General features: G+C 38.7%; 1 protein-coding gene across 7 annotated transcripts in view; it reads left to right on the plus strand.

The window, feature by feature from the left end:
• Nucleotides 1-20290, plus strand: part of LOC127944749 (plexin-B1) — a 69984-nt gene that overhangs the window by 26246 nt on the left and 23448 nt on the right. For 4 of the 7 annotated variants that reach the window (XM_052540959.1, XM_052540962.1, XM_052540964.1 and 1 more), the window contains exons 1-3: nt 15661-16776; nt 18425-18607; nt 19994-20122. In XM_052540959.1, the coding sequence (XP_052396919.1) occupies nt 15661-16776; nt 18425-18607; nt 19994-20122 (1428 nt within the window). Of the gene's footprint in view, nt 1-14816; nt 14897-15660; nt 16777-18424; nt 18608-19993; nt 20123-20290 lie in introns of those variants that run through there. The other 3 variants (XM_052540963.1, XM_052540960.1, XM_052540961.1) reach the window with 1 other exon arrangement.

Here is a 20290-nt window from a genome sequence, read left to right on the forward strand (position 1 = left end):
TTTAGTGTAACAATTTATGATTTGCAAAAATAACTGTTGCATCTGTGTAGATTACATGAGCAAAGTGTATGCGCGTTGTGCACGCTATACATTATGGTCAAGCATGCGCCCTTAAAATAGCATAATGAACAACGCGCAACGCGCCACTGACTTTAGACTAGGTTTTTTCTGGTCAGTGGCGCAATTGTTTAATGGAACAGCAAAATAGCACCAGGGATTGTTTGCGCCGGAACACGCCTCCTTTTTTGCGCTGAACCGCCCAGGGAGCGCAAGTTCATTCACTAGTTTAGCGACGTGCCTCTGTGGAGGGAAAAGCGCGCTTTGCGCGGGTGCAAAATAGGAATGACACATGCGTCGGTGTACAAAGTCAATTGCGCTGGGTGCAAGATAGGGCCCTTAATGTTTAAAAATCGAAAATGATTTTTTCTCAAAAGTGACAGCACTAGCTCTGACCGCGCCTGTCTCTGCCCCCCCAGAGTGACGTGTTGTGCAGCTCGTGCTTAGCAAAAGAACACGTAGTCATATCGTATCGATATCAAGATATCTGGCATTAAAATCGAGATATGAAATTTTGTCCATATCGTTCAGCCCTAATTTGTGGTCCAATTTTTTTCTATTAATTTTACTAGTAGTCCACTGTATGAAGAATTGTTGGTATAATATGTCACAGTTCGCTTTATTTTGCTATACTCACTTACCTAAATTAATTATTCGGTTGTTAATTGGTGACGTAAGAAGCGCTGTTTCTGGGTCCAAGCCTCAACTCGCTTCACTTGAGAATACTACCTCAGCAGCCGTTTATGACCACTGTTTATTCATATTAATCATTTAAGCTAAACGCTTTCAAACTTACGATGTACATTACAATATCCGTGCTCACAGCATCCCAAACATAAAAAATTTTCATATTTATTTATACATTTTTTTTGTTTTCATTGTCTGGCTATCTGGGACTTCGGTATGCAGAGGTTAGGATTAGGTTAGGATTATAACTTTTTCACTAGTATTATATCACTTTGTGAGTTTATATTAGCACCTTGTTAGCACAATTGTTTTCTTGTGGTATCTAAGGGTGTACTCACACTAGCCAGTTTGAACCGTGCCCGGGTTAGTTTGACCACCAAAGCGCGGTTCGTTTGACTAGTGTGAGTGCTCCGAATCGTGCCCGGGCGCGGCTCGATTGGCCGGCCCTGGCCCGCTTGAAAGAGGTGGGCCAGGGCACGGTTCAGTTGGACTCAGGCGCGGTTCGCATGCAGTGTGAGCGCTAACCGTGCAGGAGCACGGAAAAGGACGCGTTGCGTCACGGTTTTGCGACGCTCCAAAACCAACATGACAGGGAAAGGGTCGCTTTGGTCTACGGCAGAGGTGCAAAACGCATAAAAACTAAAAACTGCAAAATCCTTGCTGCACTTCAGCTGGTACATTGCAAACATCCTCATACGAGCAGCGCGATTACGTGAAAATTTTCGCGCCACTAAGGCAACACATCTGTTTAACAACAGGCTGTGAGAGGGCTGTGGACCAAATGACACAAAATTATCCACAAAGAAAACAGAGCGATATACTCCATTGCGTTCAGAGAGCGCCGCTCTTCCTGTTTATCCCGAAACCGTCGCACCATAATGACGTAAGCGTGCTCCGGCACGAATGCTGAAATGCTATATGTGAGTGCAGGCCAGAGGGGGAGTGGGGAGGGGGGACAATCGTACTCGGGCCCGGTTCATGGCAACCGTGCCTAGTGTGAGTACACCCTAATAGAGCGTTTGGACATGGAGCGGTGCTACGTGACGTCATACTTAACAAGCGAATAGTGTCTTGTGTTTGAATGATTTAAACTCATTTGAATTTTTAAATTGGAAAGTGGCCAGGCTTAAAAACACATGAAAATGATAAGCTTTCGTGACGACACGCAGTAGTGGCCTGTCAACTGTCCTGATCATCTTTTTAGGCTAGCCTCAGCCAGACGGTTGAGATTGCTGGGGGCCCCCACTCATCCATGGGCCCCTAAAATCTTAACCACCTTTCACCACACTTGCGACAGCCCTGGTTGTGGGCCTAAATTTCTGATGGAGGTCCTGGACATCTTGTTTAGATACATGGCATCATGGTTTCTATCAAATACTAACATATAAAAAATCAGTAAGTGACTGACTCTGTTAGAAATCTTATAATGGGACATGTTTAGATCTTCCAACTGTACAATAACCCAAACACAAACCTCAAAAATGGGTCACTGAGCACAAAACCAAGCTTCTGCTGTAGCCATTCCAGTCCTCTGACCTGAACCCTACAGACAAGGAGTGTGGAGAACTGGAGAGGAGAAGCACCAACATGGAGCTGGGAATCTAAAGGGTCTGGAGTGATTCTGGATGAAGAAACGTCTCTGATCTCTTGTGAGGTGTTCTCTAACCTCATCAGGCATTATAGGAGAACATTTAGACATGTTAAACTGGCAAATGGAGGTTTCAAAAAGTATTTAATAAAAAGGTGTAATGATAAAGACTTCCTATTCATCGGGAAGAAGGAGGCGGGAACCGGCGCACAATCAAAATACTTTAATAATTCAAAAATAAACAAAACAGCGCGTCAGCCCCTCACGGCGACTGACGCGCACAAATAAAAAGCAAACACATAAACTAATGTCCCAGGCCTGGTCCTCTCTCGTCCTTCACGGTCGTCACTCCAGTTTTATATCCTTCCATCTCCTACGTGGGACTCAAGACCGGCGGTGGGGCGCAGGTGTAGCTCATCTCCAATCACTACACCTGGCCTCACTCCTCGTTCCCACGCCTCTCGGCCCCGCCCCACTCGCCACATACCCCCATCGCCCCTCGCAGGCCGGGGGGTACCCTCGAGACTGCGCTTTACTCCCCCCCCGCCCCCCCCCCCCCTTCCCTCCGGGGGGGGACCGCTCACGGGGACCTGCAGGAACCTGGGGGTAGGACAGACGAGGCGAGAGAAAAGGAGATGGAAGGAGGAGCGACAAGGACGAGAGAGGGGAGAGAGGAAAAAAAAAAAATTTCGGTTCCCAGACCCACTGCTGCTCGGCCCTCCACCAGCTGGGTGATCTCCTCCGCGGTGCCTGGCGGTGGCACTGGACGGCCCTCGGCGGACGGCGCGACACTCCTCCGCCGCCCGATGGACGGCGACGGCTCCTCCGGTTTTGGGCAGCCGGCAGGAGTACCCCGTTCCCTGCCCCTCCGGATTCCTTCGCGGAGGCAGCAGGCTCCGGCCCCCTGGCGAACGGCGCCGACTCCTCCGCTCCCTCACGGACGGCAGCCGCCCCTCCATATCGTGGGCGGCCAGCAGCGAGCTCGCCCGTCCCCGGCAACTCGCTCCAGCCCACCGCCTCGAGCGTCCCTGGCGGCACATACCTCGCCAGCTCGAGGGCACCGCGGATTCACCACAGTGGCGAGGGATCTTCAGCAGGGCGTCCCTCCTTCTCCCGGGTTTCGGCACCACTGTAATGATAAAGACTTCCTATTCATCGGGAAGAAGGAGGCGGGAACCGGCGCACAATCAAAATACTTTAATAATTCAAAAATAAACAAAACAGCGCGTCAGCCCCTCACGGCGACTGACGCGCACAAATAAAAAGCAAACACATAAACTAATGTCCCAGGCCTGGTCCTCTCTCGTCCTTCACGGTCGTCACTCCAGTTTTATATCCTTCCATCTCCTACGTGGGACTCAAGACCGGCGGTGGGGCGCAGGTGTAGCTCATCTCCAATCACTACACCTGGCCTCACTCCTCGTTCCCACGCCTCTCGGCCCCGCCCCACTCGCCACAAAAGGGTCCGTTAATTGCGGCCAATTTCCAATCGGATGCTTGCATATTTGTCCGACAGAGTCCACACAGGATAGTTACAATGTTAAAAAACTGAGTTCTCCATTACTGCCACAGTTGGGGTGCAAGACTCTTGGGTATTTCATAAGACTGTGTTATCAGCAGTCCTCCCTGGAAATAACGCTGCCTCAGGCACCTGTGAATGAATTAACATCCATTACAGCAGCTCCTCACAATGCCTTTTCTCCAGCACATAGCAGTATAAATCATACTCACTCATCATTATGTGACTTATCTTCATATTTGATTTGTGCATGGCATATTAAAGAAATGGTTCATTCAAAAGGAAATGTTCTTTCATCATTTACACACCTTCATGTCGTTCCAAACCGGTTTGACTTTCTTTCTTTAGTGGAACACAAACTATCACTTCTGTGATGAAAAAGAACGAGGATCCATGCTCTTGACTGCCAAAATGATATTTTAAAACACAAAAATCAACTCGTACTGTGCAAAAAATGTCAAATGTTTCTGTTTTTGGGTGAATGATTCCTTTCAATACATCCGCAGTAGATTTTCAGTTTGTTTTGACATTCTTATTGGCATTTGTTGTGAGCCTTCGCAATTCATTTGTATCCTTCTAGCTAAATGCTAGGATAATTGTTAGTTTAAAAAGTACACTTTTCACTTTTAATGCAGCATTCCCAAAAGATAAATATAAATTAGATTTTGCATACATTGAAATGGAAACTGTGAAGAAACGCTTCGTCCTGAACACACATACTAAATGAGTTCCAGGCTACCACACTAATATTAGCTCTGACGTCTATCCTATATTTCCTCTCGTACAGCCTGTGAGAAAAGCCTCTGTTTGAGTGAGTGATTTGCACAAGGATCACACTATTAGACTGCCAAAGTTGACATTAAGACCCAGACAAATGCAGATTTCGGGAGATGCACAGGGTGTATGCTGTAAACTTTTACACTCTTGGTTAGTTTAAAGGTGTCAGTCTTTCTCAGTGGGTGTAAGCTAGAGTAACAATATTAGGTCTTTTTAGGCCCTGTTTTAGTGTGAGTTAATAGACTCCCTGTCTGGAGCTCATATCCATGTAGACTCCCTCATCGCTGGACCATGGGGTGTCGTCAAGACAACCTCACGCTACAAAGAGCCTTCACAGCCCCATTCAGAGGCACGAGAGAGAGGGGCTTTTGTGCTGGAGTTGTGGGTGGGAAGTAATATATTCATTTAGTGTGCAAACAGATGAATAAGCATGCTAACTCGGCTCCGTTGTCTATCACATTTCATATCTGTGAGCCGCAAACAGAAGTCCACATTTACATGGTTAATTAATGCTGGATATGGTCATACTGATCTCATATGGACACAGACACACACACTCACACACCCGTACATGAACTCATGTCACAATGAAAACGAAAGCTCAGAAATGAATTACCCTCTCACTCCGCCATTTGTAAGTTGAAAAAACAAGCACTGTTGAACTATGAAGACAACATTACTCTGTATTTCTGACCGTCCCGACCAGCTACATTGGCCCAAGCAAGGATGTGAGTTTGAGGTATCTGTTTCTGTGACTAATGGCAGATGGAGGAAGGTTTCTGGAAACTTATTTTTAAATATATTATTTTGATTTGTAATCCATGCCAGATCTGATTATAAAGAAAAATGATACAACTTGTTTGCAAGCTGCAAAGATCCTTAATGAAAAAGTGTACTTATATTTGTAATTACCCTATTGTCTTTCATTGTATGAATCGAAATATCATCAAAATTTAATTGCATCAAAATATCTTCTTAAGTATTCCCCAGTATGAAGAAATAGATATGTGTATTATGGAAATGTATCACACATGTTTGAGACTATTATACATTATTATTATTTTTTTCATTTTTGGATGACTTATTTGGATGAGTCTCAGAAACATATAGAAATGTTAGGTTACTTTTGCCATCATCTAACGCTCACTTAAAGATTATCTTTAAAAACACTATTAATTTAATAACAATGTTAAATGTGATCTTTAACAAATCTCAAAATAAATATCCATTCACTGTAAATTATGATGTTGTCTATAATGGCTGAATTCACTTGTATAATTTACTGTTTAGTATTTTATACTAGAAAAATATAAACCATTATTGGTTGTCAGCTGTAAAATGAAAATAATTACTGACTTATCATATCGAATAGTGCATCCCCTAGTAATGAAATTTAATTTGAATGATTGTAGTTTTGTGTTTTTGTATTGTCATAATAACCCCAAACAGAAACAACATTATCATATGCCTGGATAAACTTGTATTTAATAAGGTCAGATGGACATCTAAAACGAATTAGAAGGGAAAATAATAGTGTAATTTCTAAATAACTTTTATTGTTTTATTGTAAGGAACACAAAAACAAAGAATCAACTCCGTTAAGGGTAAAACATGATGTTAATAGGATTTAAAACGATTATTTGGATCCATGTTGATGTTAATGGCTTTAACAATATATGGATAGCCAATATAACGCTGAGGCCTTTGGCTCCTGTTCAGCTGCCATATTAAGTGAGCCATTTGTGATGCTGTCCTGCAGGAACGTGATTTTTGTACGAGCAGCCGACATAATTCAGGGAAGTGTGTGAATGTGAGGGCAGGATGATAACAGCTGGCTCTTTCATCATACTGCTGCTAAATACAGTTACTACAGACTGTGTATACAGTCACTGACACAGCACATGTCCCCTGACTCACACAGTACAGTGATGCCTTGTCTAGACACAGGACACGAGTCAAAATGCAACCAAACTCGATGCTTAAAACATAGTCATTTTCGGTGCAAATATTTCTATATTTTTTTTCTTTCTTTCTGTGGAAAGAATATTCACACAACTCTTTTGGATACATCAACCATTCATAATCACTGTTGCCATAATAAACAGAACGATAAGGAAAAAATTATAATAATATATAACCTCAATATTTTTTGTTTATCCTATATAAATGGTTATTTGTTTGAGATTATCAGTGATGTATGATAGTAATGTAATTATCTTATTTCATTCAATATTATTAATATTAAACAGTTATTAATAAAATGTATTAGTTATAAAAATATATGCAAACACAATTTAAGTAGTTGCTTGTAAGATTATCATAGAGTAATAATGCCATTATCATTTAATTATTACATAAAATATTTTATCATTAATTTAAATTATTACAATATTATCAGTTATTAAAATATTATTTATAAAATCATTATTTTGTATTTTTATCTGTGTATTATCTAAATAGTAATTTGGTTAAAATTTTTAAAGAATGTTTATTGTTGATTAAATGTATAAATTATTTTAAGAAATATTATTTAAATGTATTATAAATAATTATTTGTAAGATTATCAGTGAGTAGTAAAATAATAAGTACTGTATGTGATATAAGATTATTTAAAGCTGCATTCTGTAAATTTTACTTTTTTGGTTAAAAATGATCTAAAATAAATTTTTGAACAAGTACATAATCAAACAGTGTTCAAATCTATCTCCTTACCTAAGCCTGATTCACAAGGATGAGCTTGTAATAATGTTTTCTAATTTGAATGGTACTGTTTCCACTGGAAATACGAGCTTGCCGCTGTTCATCTTTGTGTCATTGTGTCTGTATACATAAAGAAGGAGTCCCACCTAGTAGCGGATGACTGATATATCACCAAGGCCAATATATCGGCCGATATCTGGCATCTTTCAAATCTCGGCATCGGCACATAAATTTTTCTGCTTGGCCGGTGTGTTTAAGGAGGGACTTTTATTTTGACGGCGAGCAATATTGGTTGACCACTACCTGCTAGTGGACTCTACCGCATGTGTGGATGCTGCAGGTGGCAGATTAGCAGATAATGCTAATACACACTAAATACACAGTCGTGCAATCTTGATGTTGTTGAAATTAACAATTTGAGAACAAAGTACAACAATAATCATTTGCACGGTTTTACGTGATCTGAGCTAACTTTGAGATTTGTTTTATTTAATCAGCCTTGGAAGCGCAATTGATTGTGAAAAATGTTTTTTTCAGTTGGTCAGAACAAAACTCGCAGACATTTTACTTGGTTGTTTAGTTGACTTTTTTCGTTGAAACACTGCAGGTTTTACACAGAGATGGTGACGAAAAGGCAAAAGATATGGACGGCAGCTTTAATTATTAAAAGATTGTATTATTAAATGATAACTTTTATTAAATATTATTATTATTATTATTATTTATTATATATAATCACATAATAATAACAGTATACACAAAGCCATTGGCTGTAATGGTAAGCTATTGAAAGAGAGCCCCTGCTCTTGCCATACTTCAGAAAGAAATAAATTTGATATGACATCATGGTGAGTAAATGATGAGTAAATTCCATTTTTGAATGATACCATTATATGTTTGCAGATATTTAAGAAACATGCTAAGTTAAGATACATGTTAATCTGAAAAACAGTGCTACAGTCAGTTATTCTCCTTTGAAAATGTGTGTTCCAGCCTGGATCATCAGTCTATGTTTTGGTTGGTGAAACCCCGCCCACTGCCAGTTAACCCAATTTTATTTCAGCACCGCGGGTTGCCAGTTGGCGGAAAACAGTGCTTTTCATTTCATTCATCGACAAACCCTCTCCATTATTTTGAATTTGGACTGCAATACCTAGTTCGACCACTCGGTGTCAATCCTACATACAGCACTTTTAAGTTAATAATTAATGTAATTGAAAGCTTGTTAGTAAACAGTGGCTTGATTCTCCTGACCCTTCCTTGACCTCAGCTTGACACCAGCATATGACGCCCAATTGAGTGCCTGTCACATCTGGGTCACTCAAACCCCCTTTCCTTGTTCCATCACTGTTAGATTCATCAAAGCAGCCCAAAGAAAGCATCTGGAGTTTGCTATAAAGGCAGAGAGTGTGTAAATAATTGAAGCCTGCCTCAGGACTCTCCCTGATAAACACACGTCCTACGGCCACGTGAGCCCTCTTTTCATCTGAATGTAGGATAGGACTCCAAAAGTGTCTGTTCACCCTCACCTGCAGGTGTGTGGCTCATCCCCCACCCCGGTTTTGTTTTATACTGTTCAGCTGAAGCTGTGGGATTTCTTTTCTGGTTTGTCGAGGCAAGACAAAGGCTAGTTTCTCAGAGGGGGACGGACATCACCCCTCTGAAAACGTTATAATGGGAAAACCCATGAAAAATTAATGACAGACAGCCATATTAGGAAGCTGCTGGGGGCCTTTAAATGCTCCTCAAACAAAGTCACTGGTATCGTGTCGGAGAGATGTTTAACATGTGCCTTGTTAAATTTGATTTATCAGTTCTGAACTCTGACTGATATCTGATAAGTTGGTTTTAAAATTTCTTGCCAAATGCAGAAATGCAGTCGGTTTAATTGTAATTACATATAATTTCAGTAATTAATCTTGGCAGATGTCTTCTTTTTCCTCATTCTCAATCATTGACTTGCTTCCTTCCTTTCTTGATCAGCATCCAGTTGTTTTTTGCTGGTCTCTTTGACAGCTGCCATCACTTAGTATTGTGGGGCTGCCCAGCAGTCAGTGCTTTGCCACATGAACCAGGATTCAGATCTGCAGTTTTGCTTCTGCATTATTGATCACTTGAGAAGGACCTAAAATTTGCATATATCTGCTAGCACAAAACGTATGTACTGCACTGACAATGTCAGGGTTGGAGCAAAATAAAACAATTAAAAATATTTTTTGTTAATAGAAGTAAAATATAAAATAAATATTAGATAAAAAACTTTTTTTGTCAACTGAAATGAAGATGAAATAAAATGTACGTATTATATTAAGCTAAAAATAATAGGTATATTAAAATAAAAACTAAAACTGAAGAGAGAAAGAAATTAATAAAAAAATAATATTAATACTAACATAGAAGCAAGTGTAGAAGCACTAAAAGTAAAAATTAAAAACAGTTCAAATAAACAACTGATAATATTTAAAAAGAAAAAAATGATAGCAGCACAGCAAAATTACTGTAAAAAATATAATTAAAACTGAAATTTTTAATTAATTAATTTTTAAATAATATTAAAATACCACTGCTTAGAAATATTGCCTTTAAAAACTAATTGAAATAATGCTAGTTTACATTAAAGTACACAATCTATGACAAAATGACAAAAGCATATAACAAAATTACTAAAATTAAATCTTATATATATATATATATATATATATATATATATATATATATATATATATATATATATATATATATATATATATATATATATATATATATATATATATATATATATATACTATAACTATACATTACATAGCTATCATAGTATATATTTTATATTGGTTTGTGAAATAACACTGATTTGGGGAGCTGCTTTGGAATTTTTACAAGGTACTGTAAATTGTAAGTAGCTGAATTACAGTCAAACACTTTTTTACGAAACAAAAAAAGTAAATACCTTAATATTAGCTGGTTTAATGACAGCTGATACGCTATCGCCCCATTTAGTACAGTAACACAGACACTTGCAATGTTTTGGCTAAGCTTTTGTGTCTTCATATGCATACTCATGTGGGGAATATGTCTGGCTTAAGTAATCAAGCAATACAATACACTATTGCATCATAAATCTTATCTTGAGCAAGGAGTTATTGCCAATATAAGCCCAAAAATCTTGCATGGTTGCATACTATGAAAATCCATACTATGATTAAAGACACTAATCCTAATTTAGTATACTATGCATTTAGCATGCTATACAACTCATGTTATGAGTTATATATTAACATTTATCTCACATGTGGTTTACTGTAATTGATTTGATGTGGGATTCTTAGGGTACCATAGAGTTTCAGTGCTGGTTTCTGTCAGTACACTGGCACTCCGAGTCGCTCTCATTGGTTTGTGTGTCAAGTGTAATTGTGGGCACAGGCGAGCTTGTAGAAAAAAGCACAGCATGACAGCGACAGCGCAGACAGATACAGTGAGAGTGCTGAGAAACTGTAGACTTAGCGGCGTTCATTTGCTAGTGTCTCCACCCGATCTGCAACTGTGACACAAGTGGTTTAGGATGGGGATATTTATAGTGCCGAGGGTCCAGCTGTCATGGGAAGTTCATCTGCTTGAAGGAAGTGGGAAACTATACTCTAATTACTATTTTTAAAATTATAACGCGTTAGATTACTCCCTTACTAAAAAAGTAATCAAACTACAGTAACGTGTTACTAAGTAATGTTACTGCCCAACACTGCTGTTCATTAAAAGCTGTATGTGATCTGGTGTTTTCAGGGTCTCAGAGACATTGTTAATATTAGCTAATGTTAATTTTACAACAATAATATTAGAACTGTAATTTTACTGTTGTACTGTTTAATACAATTATTGTTGTTGTTGTTGATGCTTTTTTATTATATTTTTATTATATTTTACAGTGAAATATTACAACAGTAAAAATTTTCTTGTTTTGTTATTTTTACATTCAGTAATAATATATGAATAACTATATCTATAATAATTATTAGTAGCAGTGGTAGTAGAAGTAGTTTAATTTATTGTTGTAGGTTATTCATTATCTTAAATTTCTTTTTTAATTTTACAAAGAAATATTACTATTAGTTAAATATACTCATATTTATTAGTTTTATTAAAAATTGTATTTAGTTGTAGTAATGAGAATTACTATTATTAATAACAATGTTATTTTATGATATATAATCACAAATAGTTTTTACCAAATTATGCAGCTCTACAAGAAGGCACAATATTGCATTTTAAATCATAACCACAATTTTTATCAGAAAATCGCTAATCGATTTTTTTCACCCCCAAATTGTGATTTGATTCTTCTTTAAAACAATCAACATATTTGCAATGGTTTTTCTTTTTTTTTTTTTTTTTTTGCAAGTAACGTTTCATATCATCTTTTTGTTCAGTTGTGCACTTAATTATTATTAAATTATTTTTTCCCATGCTGATCTGTCAATCAAATCAGATAACTCCACCTTCTAAACTCGACTGTCTGCCAACTAAACGCTGTGTGGTTGGTTGTTTTAAATCAGATGATTTTTATCCTTTCTAGTTTTGCAGTTCTTAGCTAGTAAAAGCTGCACATCTGGACCAACATTAGTGATAAAGTCGGGCTTCTCAAGCCTCTGGAAAGGTCAACAATAGCGTCAGGAATGCAGGGTATGCTGCGATGCCCCTCTATGATCAGGAGCTCTATTAATAACATGAACATGCCACTGTTTCACCCTCTCACTCTTCCTCATTTCTCTTTCAGTTCTCTTTTCAGTTCTTGAGGATTGTTCACTACACCCATTCACCATATTTTACAGGCAAATCTCCTTTAGCAGAGAGGCTAATGACATCGGTTTGATATCTGAAAAGACGTCTAATAGACTGTGAATTATGTTTCAGTCCTCATTCGATGTACTGAAAGGCCGCATTGTCCCCAGAGATGGTTAAATAGCTTTCTTAATCATCCAGAGTGGCAACTTTACATGTTCATTGTCATGCCCAATGAGGCGTGACAGCGTAACATTCTGTTAGAGGCCATAAAAATGTGGGGTCACTGCCAACCCCTTCCAGAGACACAGAGGGGTCAGTCTCCTCTCGGCGCTGCTGTGTGAGCCTGATGTTACCCTCCGGTCCCGGCGTCTATCTGTGCCCCTGGGAACACTTCCAAACAATACACTCCCTTCAGCCCAGGGATGATTCGGAGGGGTCGACTCAGAGTTTTATCCTTTAATACCGGGTGAAGTGCTTGTCATTCTTGTGTGGAATCCTTGCTCTCTCGCTTTTCTCTTTCTCTATCTCCTTCCCCCTCTTTCTCTATGACTGGTCTGTTGAAAGGAGACTCTGTATTGTGTTTGCTTTAACTGTCACTGGTGTTAAATCAACACCACCTGCATATCTGCTCTAGTGAAGATTTAAAAGCAGTCGGCCTAACGAGCCTCTATTATTCAGGTTGCTGTTCGCTAACTGTGGAGGATGAGCTCTTTTTGAGACCTTTTGTCTGTTTTCTAATCAGTCAACAGGACCTCTTGGAACACACCTCCAAAGTCTGGTAATAGGTCAGCTTGGGGCACTTTAATTTGTTTGGTTTTGTTAATAGTAGTTAATAGTTAATTTTACTGTCATTCTCTGTTAACTCGGGTGAAATTTATGCGTTTATATACAGTATGGCAGAGGCACTTACTTGGTTAGCTTTAGCATGTTTGCGCTAACAAGTTTGTCATTAGTTCGCAACTTATACTTTACACTTTTAGTTGTAGTAGTCACCTCATTTTCAGACTATTTTGGTGCTTAAAACATTTTCTTACAAACTGTACACCTAATAAATTTCATTAAACAAATAAAGTTTTAAATGATGGACTGTGTGTTTAAAATTCATATGAGCTGATTCGTATCAATGGCCTAGAAAGCGTCGAATACTGACTTCTCATGACTCTTGTGTGCCCTTACTTTTTAGTGAATCAAAGCATACTGCGTGACTAGTGGAGTCTGATTCTTTAACTAGTGTCTCTTATGATCCGTTTCTTTTTAGTGAATCAAAAACATACTTAATTAACTGGCTCATAATGTGTATTTTGATCAGGAATTGGCAATCAGACAAACTATTTTGAGCCATTTCTTTTAATTGAATCATAAATGTATACAGCCCAATTACTAAAAAGAGCTTGCCCATTAAAAGTCCTTTGTGCAAGAATCAGACTTGCCAAACGAATGACTCATATGAGCCATTTCTTTTTAGTGCACCAAAAACATAAAGCATGGCCACTAAAATCATCAGGAATCAGACATAAGAACGAATTACTCTTATGACCCAGTTCTTTTTAATGATTCATTCAGTGTAACAAACCATCGTCATTTTGCCTAACAGCTATATTTATGTAAAAATGAAACAACATACTTATTCTGCCTTGTACTAATTGAAATGTATAAAAAAATTCTCATAATATTAAGATTTATTTTATTTTCAATCATTTTCACTTCCTTATTAAAACTTATTGGTTTGAAGGATAGTGGTGAAGTATACAGATTTAAATGATCAACTAATAGGTATTTTGGGGCTGAACTATGATCCTTAGAGTATTTTAATATGTCATCAAAGGATTCTTGTTCTGCATGATTTGTTGATATATTAACTATTGTTAAAAGTCATTTTGTGCTCAGAAAAAAAAGTTAAACATTAAACAGGGCACATTATAATGTATAGACATTTTTTTAAGCTGTATTACACTTTTATTTCGCATGAAAACCAGTTTTTGTCTCTGACCCACATTAATTATGAAATTATTACAACATTTCTGTTTTCCAAGAACTTCTTCCTCAAATGAAAAAGAATCATTTATAGAACAAGAATCAGAACCATTGTTACATTCCTTTTGATTCAAACCACCACTTTTATCTTAAACTTAAATAGACTACCTATACAAGTAGTTTTGTCTCTTTGTATTATTTTGTCCTGTTATTGACGTAATGCGCGTCATTGACAACATGTGCCACCGATAGTTGTTCGAATAGTTTGAATATTCGTGCTTTTTTTTTTGTGAATATTCGAACGTAATTTTTGAGCAATTTTGACACCCCTAGTGCTCACTTGGGGTAATGGAGAATCAGGGGTGATGCTGAGCCATAACACAAGTAATCAAATCACATTATTTCACTTATTATCTTTTTGATTGTTTAGGTCAGCTTGAATTGCCTCCGTGACTACTGCATTATAATTCCTTCTCATTAATCGCATCGAATTCATATAAACCATCATCAACAGTTTTCCTCCTCAGAATACAGGATCTCTGCCAATTAGCTACTGCAGAGCAATGCATTAGGACTCCGATGGTGGCCTGTATCATCCAATTTCCTGTCAGGGAAGGATTTCTCAGCTCAACAGCTGTGTCTCCCCTGAGCCACAAATGGCATTAACCCTGCTCTCTTCAGATTGCTCAATGCCGCTCTGTGTAAGAGCTAACCAGCATGTTTTTCTACCCTCACAGACTGTCTCCACAGGCATGTGCTATGCCACTGGATAACCAAGAGGACAGCAGCCTCCCGAACATTATATGTCTGACAAATGGTATGTTTGCTATTTTCCCATTGTATTTATTCAATAGGGTTGTTTTTACAGGCCTTGTCTGAAGATTGCGGTCTTGTCCAAATGATAATTCATTATTGCAGCAGACCACTTCATTCTATTCATGTAAATTGGTGACACTTGGTATTATTTTAAGTAAATTTTTATTGTTACTTAAAACCTTACACCATGGTAATATTTGTTTTAGATTATATTACCGTAATACAAAACAAAACAAAAAAATTCTACAATATGTTTTTGTTGTTATTGTTATTTTGCACATTTACACTTATATTATATATATTTTTACAATAGTTCCGAGTACCATTTAAATGAATATTAATTATTAAAAATTAATATTTTGAAAGAATATGGTATAATACAGAGTATCATACAGTTCTGTTGAGGTTGACTGATAAAAATACAAAAAATCAGCAACCCTAGTATTGTTCATTGTTAAATATTCAATAGTAATATTTATATTTATATACTTCACTTAAAAGTACAATTTCATGGTTCAGTGCTTTTTATATATATATATATATATATATATATATATATATATATATATATATATATAAAGTTTTCTTGGAGTGTAATGTTTCTTTTCATTCAGTATCCATTTTAAAAACTATTTGTTGATTTGTAGACAGGCCTGACAATCATTCTTAATTTTAATCATAATAATAGCCTAATTCCTTAAATGTTAATACATGTTGTTGACTATCTGTACTGTGTTTGAGATGACTCACTTATAATACTGACCCATGTCACATGCGATCAGTGTTTTTGCAGTGCAGTGTGGGATGGCCCTCATCTTGACCCTGCTTCAGTCCTTCATCCTGGGTGCTCTGGGGGTCCACAGCAGTTACCCTCACTTCTCCTCCAATGACACGGTCTTCCAGCACCTGGCATTGCACCCTGACCCCAGCATAGGCACAGTCTACGTGGGGGCTCAGGATCATCTGTTCCAGCTCGCTGGCCTTGATGGCCTCCGTCTTGAAGTGGACGAGAGAACCGGCCCGGTGAGAGACAGCAAGGACTGTCTGCCTCCGGTTACCCTGGAGAACTGCCCTCAAGCTGGGCTTGTTAACAATCACAACAAGCTTCTGTTAGTGGATCCATATTCCCTCCATCTCATCACCTGTGGGAGTGTACACCAGGGCACCTGCCAGAAACGCAGCCTAGCCAATGTGAGCGAAGTCCTCTTCTCTGCTGAGAGGCCTGTTGATACGCAGTATGTGGCGGCTAACGACCCTACGGTGTCAACGGTTGGGCTTGTGGTGCGACCGCAAGACAAGGATCCTGTCCTTTATGTGGGGCGAGGCTACACCAGCAGTCATCCGCCAGTTTCCACTCGCCAACTTTCGACAGAGCCTGTGTTTTCCTACGAGGAAACCGCTAAGCTCGCTGTAGCCGGGCGCCTCTCGGAGTACGACCACAATTTTGTCGCAACTTTTGCGCGACGCAACCACGTTTATTTTTTGTTCTACAGGCGTGACCTGAAAGCTTCATCAAGGGAATACCGTACGTACGTGGCCCGGGTGTGTTTGGACGATCAGGCGTATTACTCCTACGTTGAGGTACCGCTAATATGCCGCTCCGGCTCAACAGGAAGGAACTACAGTTTCCTCCAGGGGGCGCAGGTGAGCGGTGAGGAATCTGGAGGCTCGCAGGTTTTGATGGGAGTCTTTTTTACGGGGGTTAGTGCTGCTAATGGACCCGGCGAGGAATCTGCTTTGTGTGTGTACTCTCTGAATGATGTTGACCACGGTATTGATGCTACACGAGATCTGTGCTACACGCAATACGGGGAAAAAGATGGCAACAAGGTGGCATACATTGAGTATGACGTTAAATCCAACTGTGCCTACCTGCCCACGGTGAGTACCCCTCGGTAATTTGATTCCAAAACAGTTGTTTCAAAATGTAATTTCCACCACAGAATTCTGTTAAATGCTATATGTCTTTTGAAATTTGGTAGAAAAGACAATTTTCCGAAAAAGAAAAAAAATGATAGAGTTCTTCTGTGAAGCCCTGGAGAAATCAGACGATTTTATTAATGCTAGAAATATATTTAATTCATGAAGTGTTCATTTTACAGGAATATTTGATAGACGCAGTTCACTTGTACACTTGTACTCTTCACATTGAAACATTATACGTATATATTATCCATATAAATAGGTTTTGAGGTCAACCATTTCCACATGATCATCATAGTAGTTTAACTTTGTTTGAAAAGCATGGGGAAATGATGCTCACAATGTAACTCTAGGGAACTGGGCCACATCATTTTCCTCTAACAGTGTATTCAAACTAACATTTATCCTAATTTAGATGCATTGCCCCTCATTAATTCTCAGGCAAATTGCTGTAGCGCAGACGATTCTGCCTGCCATGATCTGAGTGGATTATGTTTTTACTCTTTGACGAGCATAAGACAGGCCTACCGAGCATTAGTCCTAACAAGATCTTAAGACATATCAAAGACCTCAAGGATGTGGGCTCCCAGGCACACAACCTGCTCATGACCTCCAAGTATTTGCCTATTCAGCATCCAGAACCCCGCCTGCTCGGTCCTAAACAGGGTTATTGGATCAATAAACCCCCAAGCTCAAACTACTAATGATGTCTGCTAGAAAAGGGGGTAGAGAGAAGAAAGTCTGAAGAGGGTTACTTAAAGAAAGGAGATCATTGCCTCTTAAAGGGATAGTTCGTTTAGCTCGTTTTAGCTCATTTATTGACCGTCATGATGTATAAACCAATATGACATTATTTCATAGAAAACTGAAGGAAATATTATGCAGAATGATCATGCAGATCTTTTTAATACAATGAAAGTGAATTGGGGGAGATCTCCAAAAATGTAAAGAACTATATGTATATAAAGCTATTTAACTTTGGACTTATATGGCACGGTTTATACAGAATACATTTATAATCATTTATTATGCTTTTTTGTCCATATTGGTCCCTATCCACTTTCATTGAATGGAAAAGAGCAGCTTAAACATTCTTCAGAACATCTTCTTTTGCATTCCACCGAAGGAAGAAAGTCATGTTTTTAACAACATGAGGTTGAAATGTCATTAGGGATGTCACTGATCCACAGACAAACACTGCCACCCAAATACAGGATTCTCTGTGCTTCTTGCAAATCCCCAAACACTGAAACACATTTCCCTGATCCCCATATGTTCTTTAGTCTGGTACACAAACAGATCACTTCTGATGATTAGGGAACATGGCATGACATGCAAACTAGATTTTATCAAAGACCGCTGGAGCAGATCTGATAGTGTTAGTCTCTTAGAAGCAGCCTTGCCATCCTACTGTGAGACCAAGATAATCTTCATCTAATCTGGCTTTCTCTAAGAGGATTCGACAGCCTTGAGGCAATAGACTGAGAACTACGGTACAAAAAACACGAGATTTGCAGAGTTTATTATTACACAACATGAAACTGGATTATGTCATGATGGTTTTGCCAAAACCAAAGTCACGAAAACTTGTTTTTGCGCCTCACAGAACACCCTGAACGCTTATCCTTGTGGCTCGGACCACACCCCGAGTCCAATGGCGAGCCGGGAGCCGGTTGAAGCTGAAGCCGTGTTGAGCAGCTCATCCGCCCGTCTCACTGCTGTCGCCGTTAGTGTGAAGGAGGGGCACACGATTGTTTTCTTGGGTGACTCCAAAGGCTATTTGCATAAGGTTTGTGACATGAAAATTTGCCGTTTGACTGGTCATTTCTAAAACAATTTAGTTATGATTCATAGTATGCCTTTTAAACCACTAGGGAAATATTAGTCCACTTAATATGGTAATATTATCCATCAACTTAAGCAGATGGAAAGAGATTTGGCCTGCAGGGTGAATGTGTCATAGCCAATACAGTGCTGAAACAGCATACCTAAAGCTTTTTGTGTTTCCTCAGTAGGACCGTGAAACACTGTATTTGCAGGATTGTGATTGTTCAGAGACCACCGAAATCTCAGTTTGACAATGCTTGCAAATTCTAAGGGCTCCTGAGCTGAAATTTAGACACAGACCAAGTTACGTCTAGGCCTTGCACTGACTAGATTTGCGTGTCTCAATGGACAAAGGTTAAACAAAGGTAGTGTTTGGTTAAATCTGATCAACAGCGCATGACCCAAGCCTCCCTATGACAGCCATCCACTGTTCTCTGCTGTTCTGACACATTTTGGCAACTCAGTGTTATTGTTCACAAGCATGCGTGACATTTTCACAGTGGAAGATAGTGACGCATTTAGACAACAACGTATTGAATAGGCATCTTAACTATATGCATAAAGTTTGGCTGTTTAATATGTTAAGTTTAATTAAATTATTAAAATGCAACAACAGAAATGGGAAGTGTATGTATTGCGTATTATATAAATAGAAATTGTTTTATATACTGTAAATACATGTTAACCGGTAACATTGAAATATGAAAATAAAACATTACACACTTTACTAGATAGATTGATCTAAATGTATATTTAATTTAACTTAATTGCATTTGTATTTTCCCTCACAAACAGACATGCAGGAACGCCTCCTCTAACCCTACATCTACACAACTGTTTGATCTTGCATGATACGATGATGTTGCAATGCATGATTTTTCCTGCAGCAGACTGTGGCCGACAGTTCGTCAATGCTAATCCAGTAAAACACAAACCTGACTGGGTGGAGTGCGTGAGCAGCTCGCGGTGTAAGGTGTCTTAGACTCTTAAGCAGGATACCTGCTCTTCTGAGGGGATTCTCACTATCCTAATCTGGTTTGCTGAAATCGACCCGTCGTGATAGAATTCAAGAGGCATTAGGCACCTCTCTCAGATCCTTGTAGGTCGTTTTCCTTTAATAAGACGAAGAAGTGCTCTAGCGCTAAACCATTTCAGCTGACACTTTCAGCACTTTTAGTTAGACCTGTCTACATGGTCTACGAGGTGTCCTGTTGCAATTAGTGCAGTTCCACAAGCCTAAATATTCAATTAAACCTTGAAGAAGTTCTTAGGAGCCGTTGTCAGGTTAGTTATTGAAACTTTTTTGTTTTTTCGTGGTGAGTTCAAGGTGTTTTTCATCACATGTTAGGTGTTCCTGGGTAACTCAGGAGAGGTGAAGAAGTACTCCACCCTTCTCATCCATCCTGGTTTGGCCATCAACAGTGACCTACTGCTGGATTCCACCCATAGACATATCTACATCATGACCAGCCGTTCTGTGAGTTAACAAACCATGACATGAGTACTGACAGTCAAAAAGAATAATTAAGGTTTATTATGCTCATCAAGGCTGTTTTTATATATATATATATATATATATATATATATATATATATATATATATATATATATATATATATATATATATATATATATATATATATAT

This window comes from Carassius gibelio, chromosome A23, assembly GCF_023724105.1.
Source record: "Carassius gibelio isolate Cgi1373 ecotype wild population from Czech Republic chromosome A23, carGib1.2-hapl.c, whole genome shotgun sequence".
Lineage (NCBI taxonomy): Eukaryota > Metazoa > Chordata > Actinopteri > Cypriniformes > Cyprinidae > Carassius > Carassius gibelio.